Source organism: Ochotona curzoniae, unplaced genomic scaffold, assembly GCF_017591425.1.
Source record: "Ochotona curzoniae isolate NIBS_2020 unplaced genomic scaffold, NIBS_Ocur_1.0 contig_4105, whole genome shotgun sequence".
Classification (NCBI taxonomy): domain Eukaryota; kingdom Metazoa; phylum Chordata; class Mammalia; order Lagomorpha; family Ochotonidae; genus Ochotona; species Ochotona curzoniae.
The window spans coordinates 875,354-884,721 of record NW_024466129.1 but is presented as its reverse complement, the minus strand read 5'-3'; the positions used below and the strand labels follow the sequence as shown (position 1 = coordinate 884,721).

The window sequence follows — 9,368 nt, the reverse complement described above, 5'->3', positions numbered from 1 at the left end:
ACACTTTCACTGGGAGTCCATCTTTACTCTGGAAGTAGAGGTGCATACTGCATTGTATCCTCACATCTGGATATGTCAGTTTGAATGTAAATGACTTAAGCTCAATCAAACATCATGGATTAGTAGACTGGATTAAAAAACAAAACCCATCTATTTGTTGCCTACAGGAGACATATTTCATCAACAGAAGTCAGCGGAAACTCTATCGCATGGGTTTTGATGTTTTCTGTTAGTTTCATCTCTTCAAAATACTTTCTTCTGATTAAATTCTTCAGTGGCTCATAGATCACACAGTAGCATCATTTTTTTTCAAGAAGGTTCTTGATTTTCTTTTACATTTCTTCAGCGACACATTAGTCATTCAGTAGCGTGTTATTTAACTTCATGGTGATATTAATTTCTTTTTTCTTCCTGTTGCTGATTTTGTTTTGTGGCTTTTCATTTAAGGGGATGTATAGTAACAAATGGAGGCATTAATGCTTTTCAAGCGTCTCAACAACCTCTTCATCGTCATCTTCTTGTTTTCCTCCCACAACATTTGGAAAAACAGGGTGCGCCTAAGCTTACCTCTGCTCACTTACATTTTAGGATGTTTGATTCAAGAATTTATTTAGTCAGCAAAAATGTATTGAGTGCTTACCATGCGTCAGATTCTACGTGCTTGGGATGTAGCGGTGACTAGCAAGCATGGAGGTCCTTGACCTAGCAAAGCTTAGAGACACATGATGAACGTGCATGCACGCTAATGCATGCGATCAGAGAGGGGAGTGGCATCGTGCTGCACAGGGCGACACAATGACACTGCAGGGAAGAGAATGTCAGAGTGTAGCGCTGCTGCAAAGCCCTGGCAGGAAAGTGCTTGGTGTGTTTGGGGGGTGGCAAGCAGGGGTGAAGCATGTGAGCCAGTCGAGCAGAGTGGAGGTCAAGGAGGTCATGTGAGAGGTCAGATTACAGATGACACCATGAGCTCTTAAAAGGGCTTGCGGCCTTTTACATTGGAGAGCCATGGAGGAAAGTTCTGGGTTCTGTGTGCTCTGGAACAAGAGCTCATGCTACCAGAGTCGGCAGCTGATGTGCAGGAGTGCTGCCAGCGAGGGGAGGGCTCAGAGGCACAGGATGACGTCAGAGCAAGTGGAAGGGGACAGTGACAGACGGACTGGACAGGATTTGAAAGTGAAGCTAACGAGGCTTTCTGATGTATTAGATGCGGATATGGAAGCAGCAGCAATTACTCCTAAGGCCTTCAGCCCGAGCTAATTAGAAGATGACAGATACGCCATCAGTCAGGCCGGGGACATGGAACATCAGAGGGATGGGACAGCATCATGGGAGGAAGGCCAGGAGTTCCTTTGGGGTATATATGGCATAAAAGCAACATGTTGGGTAGGGAGCGGGAGACAGGAGTTAGAGAGGTAGGATATGGGATTGGTTGGCAATGAAGAGCGCTGTGAGACCAGATGAGATGACCAAGGAAGTGGGGACAGGTCAGCGAGGAAAGGAAGCACCGTTTGACAAGAAAATCATTGGAGACTAAGAAAGTGGAGAGATTGTCTCCAGAAACCAAGTACAGAATGTGTCTCAAAAAGCAGGGATGAGATTAAAACGTGAGATGTGCTGAGGGTTTCTGCATTGAACCAGGAGGAGGGTTAGAAGAAGAGACATTTCATGGAGCAGTGGAAGTAGAGCCCAATTTTGGACTGGTTTAGAGGAAGTGTAGGAGCAGCGAGTAGAGATAGCTTTCAGAAAGATTTGCTTCGAAGAGGAACCAAGAAATAGGACAGACTCTGGAAATTAGAACCAAAAATTATGGTTGTGTGATTGTAATCAAATTGTAGAAAGATGACATGCTGCGAGAGGGAAGAGTTTCTGGGGTAATAGACTTGAGGAGGTGAGAACTAGTGCCTAACTGGAAGGCTGGGTTCTAGAGAAGGCAGGGAGATTCGATCCGTGGAGCACGTGGGAAGGTACAGAGAATGCCGAATGGGTGGATGGGCTGATGAGATTCTTGGGACGTTCTTTCCCAATTGCTTCAATTTTGGGGGGAAGATGGAGGCAAGGAATCAGCTGAGAGGGATGATGTGGGGAGATGACTGAAGAATATGTAGAAGAGTTTAGTAGAGTGGGGAATGAGTGGGTGAGGCTGCTCGGAGCAGTATCTTGACTTTCAGTGCACCTGCTTGTGTGTGTCTCCAGACTACGGAGAGCTCCACGGATACAAAGCAGAGCAGGCAGACCTGGGTTCTCCCAAGTGGTGGCATTACCAACTTGTGAGAACAGCAGTGGGGCGTGGCTATAGTGATTCCCGTGGCATTTAAATCGAGTAAGGAGAGTGAGCATCTTTGGGGGTCAAGGAGAGGAGGCTAAGGGACAGCAAAAAGATCCAGGAGATTGGAGCAGCAAGGGATAGGCTAGAAAACAGGAGAGAGAGTCCAGAGGGGCCAAAGACGAAACTGCCATTTGGGAAGAAAGTAGTTTGGGTAGCGGCTAGGGCACAGTTTCTGGAAGAGTGTGATCCTAGAAGAGGGGAAATGAAGTGCCTACAGGCATATGAAAACAGCCAAGAATTCAACCAGGTAGCACACGAGGGAAATACACTAGGGGAGAATGGGTTTGGGGGGCTCGGAGAGAAGACCAACATGGGCACCGTGTGCTGTCGTCAGATGCACTGAGGTACAAACTTGGAGGTTTCAGTGAGAAAAAGTGGTCTGAAAGCAAATGTAACAGAAAAGCTCTGTTTCCCATGCAAGGCTGAGTGGGATGAGAGCTAGAGACAAGCTGCCAGTTTCTGAGCAGGCTTCAGGGGGCCGCAGTGCCCGCCCTACGACAGCGGGTGAGGGTGGAATTAGGAAGGGCACATCAGGAGAGAAGGCGGTGGGTGACGGTGGCTGGCGAGTTCTGCAGGTGCAGTGGAGCTTGGAGGGGTGGAAGAAAGGAGAACAGGAGGGCTGGGCTTAGATGTGCAGTGGTTTCTGACTGACAGGCTGATGCTGGAAGTCCCAGGACAGTGCAAGTTCAAGGTGTATGCTGATGGTGACAGCGTGCTGGCGGTTAGGGAGTGGCTTTCTGGAACCATCTCTTCACCTTGGAGGAGGTGTGGTCTCACAGTGCTTGCTTGCGGGACCAACATGCTGGTGTTTTGGTGATGAGCATTTTAATAAGGTCTCCTGGGGATAACGGCACGCACGCTCCATGACGCTGGTGCCAGCAGCACATGGCATCACCACTACATTCTGCAACATTCGCTTCCTGGCTGAGCGATGGCAGTGTAGATGAGGGCCAGAATTTAACCCAGAACCTACGGAAATGGCACCTGGACCCCTGGGAGGCCAGGGAGAGGTGGGTCAGAGCTTAAGGCCTGTGGCGGCACCTAGCACAGACCAGGCCTGTCAGCTTCATTTTGCTGTGCAACTCACCGGTGCTGCCAATACTTGCCTGTTTATTTTGGGGCAGCCCTAATGACTGCCACTCAAGCCAACGCACGGCTTCCTCCCAGACACACTGTGACTCGCTACTGTACCTCATGACTATGATCCACATGCAGGAGGTTGGCAGCGGCTGTTCCCAGCTGGCTGGCTTCGGTGCCACACTCGGCCTGGTGACACTGCTGCCCCGGGGACTCTGTGCCCATCTGGGAGCTCAGGAAGGCAGAGGAGAAAGGCCAGCCACCCTGTCTGCCCCGAACTGGCCTCTAGGTTCAAGGAACCTGCAGAATCAGCCCAAAGTTTTCTGCCCCGGAGTAGCTCTCAGAGTCTTTGGCTACAGTTCTGCTGGGACCGTGAAACAAATTGGTTTGACCAAAGCTGAGGTCAAGGGAAACGAATCCCGAGGGCCCCAGTAAGAGCTCCTGCTTTCCCAAGCTCTGCTGGCTCCCTGCTCACCACTCCAGGACAGCCCTGTGGCCTTGTGCTGGATCCATCAGTGTGAACGCTGTGGGCCTCCCATTCTTTTAAAATTGCAAAATAAACAGAGCTAGAAGGCCCTGGGCAGCTTTTGTGTATGTAGCTGAGAGTATTTTTGTCTTGAAGAGAGAGCAAGGAGGGGCTGCTTCCTGGGCTCTAACTTGCTCCCTGCTGCCTTCTGCATTCCCACTCCTTGCCCGAGCCAGCATGTCTCGGCCAGCCATGCCAGCTGGAGCCTGTTGGCGCTGACCCCCTCTTCATGGCCTTGGGGCTTAGGCTTTCTTTGCTCTGGGTCTGCTCCCACTCCTGTCCACGAAGTTTCTGGGAATGGGATACAATTTTATCAGATTAAAAACTGAGTATGGGATTATGAGTTTCACTCATCCCGTAGCCGTCTAGTCTGATCATTGCACAACTACGAGTTACAGCATTGCAAGCAACCTGCGGGTGTGTGCTGCGGCAGCTGAGGCTGCTGCTCCGGCCTTCCGGTAGGACTCATGGTGGGGTGATGTCTTCGGTCAGATCCAGATCCAGACTAGTAATGATGAGGGGCTACCCCTCTTTGCCATCAGACCTGACTTTCCACATGCGAAAGTCGAGCTTTGCAAAGGAATTGATGCTTGGGAGGCGTGACTGAACTTAAACATCCAGTGTCGATTCTATGAGTTCTTCTGTTTGTTTTGCAGCACACTTAATGGAGCTACAAAATGGGTGTTGACAAGGCAAGCACATTCAAACTGTAGAATCAAGTCCAGGAAGGTGTCTTACCAGTAAGTGGACAGCAGGGGGCGTCGTCTCCCCTGCCTACGGCTTTCGCTTACAGGTGCTCTGATGAAACCACGTGTTCAGGGCTCCCAAGACTTGCTTACTTACCAGCAAGTCACAAGGAAAGGACTGCGTGTTTGGCTTGTTTCCCCTACCTTTAATTCTGCTTTTTCCATCTCTTAAGAGCGCTGCGTCTTTCCAGCAGGAGACTGAGGCGCTCCTGCCCCTGGCAGCCGCAGAGCACCTTCTCAATCCAAAACCTCTGGTTACCAGGGAGTTAGCACATCGCGTCCCGTTTCAACCAACCCCTATGCGGTTTAGACTTGTGCATTGTATTATCCAGTCTGGAAGTCTGCTTTCTGATTGGCTGAGAGCAGTTCTGTTGTCCCTGTCATAGTCACTGTGTCCGGAACATCAGCATGCGTTGGACCTATGGAACGCGCAGGCAGTCGAATAGCTGCTTCACCCTGAAGACGGGCAACAGTGATTGGAAAGACACAACTTCCGACAGCAGCATGTTTGAACTGCTATTTAGCTGTTTTGTTGGCTACTTCTTTGTTGTTCCTGATGGCTAGGGTGTGTTGTGAGTTTGAGACATGTTTTAGAAATGAAAGAGTGAGCAAATTAAATAATAAGCTGTTTAGAGGTGTCACAGCGCAGGGTGGCTCCCTGCTCTTCCTGGGTGAGGATGAACTCTGAAGCAGGGAATGAATTCTCAGCTCCGTCACATGAGGCTGGGTGGGAGTCCTAAGCAGAGCTGGACAAGGTGTGTTGTCAGCTACAGAAATACTCCCACCAGTAAATACACACGTGCTGAGGAACCTTGGCGTGGTCCAGTCTCCCTCCAGGCCGCCCTCCCTCCTGCACCCTTTCTTTCCTCCTCTGTAGGAGGTGAGCCAGGAAAGGGGCTTTTGTTGTTGTTAGACTGAGTGAGGGTATTACTTCATTACTCTAGCACGAGTGTTCTCTTTCCTTACAGGTCAACATAAGCTGTGTAACACTGTCTGAAGTAAGTTCATGCCTGAGGTTTCAACACTGTGATCAAGTACCAAACACATTTTAAAAAGAGGAATTGGAGGAGACCTTCCTCATCTCAGCTGCAGCTGTTGCTCGGGAAGATGGGATGACGCAGTCTGGCAGCACGGCTTTGGTCAGGATGAGAGCGCTGTGCAATCAAAGAAACAAAAGCACGTGCCTGCGGCAGACAGGAGGCAGGCAGGAGACGCAGGCCTGGCCTCACTCCACGTCGGCTCAGGCTGCTCCCTCCCGTGGATGCACGGCTTTGCAGCCTTCCACCGCAAGTGCAGTCCTTACCCATGGGGTACAAGTAAATAGCGATCGGCTATGTTTTAGACTGAACTTGGTGTTTGAGAATGATTTTTATGGTGGTGTGGTGCTGCAGTGACCAGATGCTCCAGCAGCATTCAGCAAGCAGAGTTTCACCAGAGGCCGGAACTCCACCAGCAAACAGGTTCCACCCGAAATAGGTCCCGGTAGCCCTCCGCCCAAGCAGATCAAGAACTCCATGAGTGGCACACGAGGTGCCATTTTGTATAGTAGGTCAAAGGCTTTGAAACTGCAAGGACAACAGTGAGCTGTGCATGCGCTGGGCTTGGAGAGAACTCACTGAGCTCAGTGCATTGCACTGGTCCCACATTGAAAATCATACCAACTTTGGTAACTTAAGACTCAAAATAGGTCCATGTGGCCCTCAGACCTAATGGCCAGCAGGTTCCAGCAAGATCAGTACTGCCAGAAACCTAGCTATTCAGGACACCTGGTGTCTCTTAATCCAGGGAACTGCTCGAACCAGAATTGGGAGAAAGGTTGTACAGACAACAATGCAAGCCCAGCATGGGATCACAGGAGATGGGAGTGGTAAGCCAGCAACTGGCGCTGTGGAGACCATAGTGGAAGTCTAATATAAGAGCCCAGATCTGAAACTCACTGGAGGGAGTGGAACAAGTGACTACAAACAAAGAACCTGGTACCAACTGCAGTAAGTAAAATCGAACTATAGACCTGTGGGTGACACAGCTTAGAAACCTGCCCCAAAGAGAAGAATCTGATAACAAGAAGTACAATGACCAAGAGCAAAAGAAGAGACAGAGGCACAATGAATATGACTGAGGACTCCCCTGCAAAGGAGCAAAGGCCTTTGCCAACCTCAGAGTACCCTGAGGAATACACTGAGAAAATGGGGGATACAGAATTCAAAACACTTGTTACAAAGCTGATCAATACCGAGAAGCACACACAGGAATGTAAGCGATACACCACACAGGAAATAACAACACCAAAGCAACAATGGGGAAACAATCAAAAAGCTGCAAGCAGAGTTGGATCAAGCTAAAAAAAAAGTATTTAAGAATTTAGAGATGCTATTAAAAGGCCAAATATAAGAGTTATGAGAGTCTCAGAAGGAGCAGAAAGAGAAGCTGGGCTTAAAAATGTATTCAATGAAATAATAAGGGGAAATTTCCCTAATGTAGAGAAAGAATTGGGAAACACCATCCAGGAGGGCCATAGAACTCCCAATAGGCTTGACAAAAGGCAGTCTTAACCATGGCACATGATAATCAAGCTCTCTTCAATAGAACATAAGGAAAAGATCCTATGTGCACATGAAAAAAAATCAACTGACCAATAGAGGAATGCCAATTAGACTCACAGCAGACCTCTCACAGGAAACTCTACAGGCCAAAAGAGAATGGAGCAACATATTCCAGATTCTAAAAGGAACACATTTTGTGGCTTTTCACTTGGGGAAATTTATAGTTACTGTGTAGTGGAAACTGTCATGTCCAGATGGGAGGATACAGTGCAGTGTGCATCTCTCCTTCCAGATAGAGAATGGACTCCCAGTGAAACTGTTAGATGTATCTTGACAATGAGATGCTGGACTCTGCCATTGTCCATACCTGCAATGGTGGACTTAAGATGAGGAAGTGTACAGTTGTAATGATATGGGGCAACTCAGTTGGGGAGAGAGTTGGGGAAGGCAAAGGTAAAACCCCAAGGCTGTGGAACGGTGTCATAAAGTGATAGTAATAATTAAAAAATGAAAAAAAAAAGTGAGAGAGAGCAGCCAGCTTGTTGGCTCAAATGGCTAATCCTCTACCTTCAGGCGCTGGTTTCCCATATGGGCACCGATTTGTGTCCTGGCTGTTCGACTTCTGATGCGACTCCCTGCTTGTGGCCTGTGAAAGCAGAGGAGGATGGTTCGAGCCCTTGGGACCCTGCACCCACTTGGGAGCCCCAGAGAAGGATCCTGGCTCCTGGCTTGAATCGGCTCAGCTCTGGATATTGTGGCCATTCGGGGAATGAATCAGTGTGGATGGAAGATATTTCTGTCTCTGCTTCTACCTGCAAATCTGCCTTTCCAATAAAAATGCATATCTTTAAAAAGATACATTTATTTATTTGAAAGCCACAGTGATAGAAAGACTTCATTTTCTATCTTTTGGTTTGTTCCTCAAATACAAACAAAGGCAGGGTTAAACCAGGTAGATGTCAGGAGCAGGAACTGCATCAAAGTCCACTACAAGGTGACAGGAACCTGCACACTCGGCTGTCACCTGAAGCATCCTTGTGACGTTGGTAGGAGGCTGGTCACAAACATGGAGTGGCTGGGACTTGATCCAGGCGATGTAGAGGTCTTATACTTGACTCAATCTGCTACATTAGAACCCCTACTCATTTATGAAACTTTTGAAAAAGATTGGATTATAACTTTTGAATCTTACCTGGTTTTAGTTCAAACAAGTGATTATATTAATTGGCGTCATCTTTAGGAAAAGAAACAGGACACATTTCATTTGTATATAGAATAAACTTTTATTATAGACAGATCAAAAATAAAGTTTTTATATACACATGACAAACTGCAAACAAGAAGCTTTTAAATACCATGGATAGACATGTTGTCGGAAACAAAAGATGAATGATGGGGGTTAGGACGGTCTTCCTGGAACTGCAGGTGGGGGTCGCCTAGTGAAAACAAAACAAAACAAAATAACGAAAAACACAAATGCAGAGGAAGGAACAATGTTTAAGTTATAAAATAAATCCAAATAATGGTATGCAAAAATATCCCACAAAAGTCAAGTTCAAATCAAACAAAATGTATGCAGACGTACAGAGGCAATGGAAACAAGACCACACACACACACACAGCAAAATTAGCAGTTTTCAAGTGGATGTCAGCAGTGTGCTGTTCAGTCCACTCACAAATGTGATTATTTTGCACCCAGGAATGACGGATCCATGCAGTCCTACCCAGGAGGAGAAGCCCAGCCCTGACGCCGTGATTCCTGTAGCTTTCAGTGGGTGTCGTGCAATCTCCACAGGGTTAGAGGGAGTTTGATGGAGAAGTCTGACAGGTGAAGAGTTTTTAAAGTGAGAGAAATCAGAAGCTGTTAAGAGATGTGACGGTGTCATTGCGATGCAGGAAATGTCAGGAATTCCTCAGAATTCATTTTGAGTGGACAGTCCCGACACATAGTCCTGGCTCAGGTCCAGGGCTGGTCCATGGCGATCCCAGGCTTTTGTAGGGCTTCTTTCTGAAAGTTAGGCACAGCTGAAGTTCTGATTTAACCTGAACCGCATCCAGGGTAAATGAAATCCAGTGCTGGGACTTTCTCTGCCTCCTTAGCTGGGGGGTCACCAGTTATGGAATCAGAACCTGTAATAGCCCTGACCGGG

At 48.0% G+C, this 9,368-nt stretch overlaps 1 protein-coding gene across 1 annotated transcript in view; it reads right to left on the bottom strand.

The window, feature by feature from the left end:
* Positions 1-8,485: 8,485 nt before the first annotated feature.
* The window catches only part of DNM3 (dynamin 3), a 501,537-nt gene continuing 500,654 nt past the window's right edge, over positions 8,486-9,368 (bottom strand). The window contains exon 21 of the mRNA XM_040984259.1: positions 8,486-8,654. Coding sequence (XP_040840193.1) covers positions 8,618-8,654 — 37 coding nt within the window. The 3' untranslated portion in view covers positions 8,486-8,617. The remainder of the gene's footprint in view (positions 8,655-9,368) is intronic.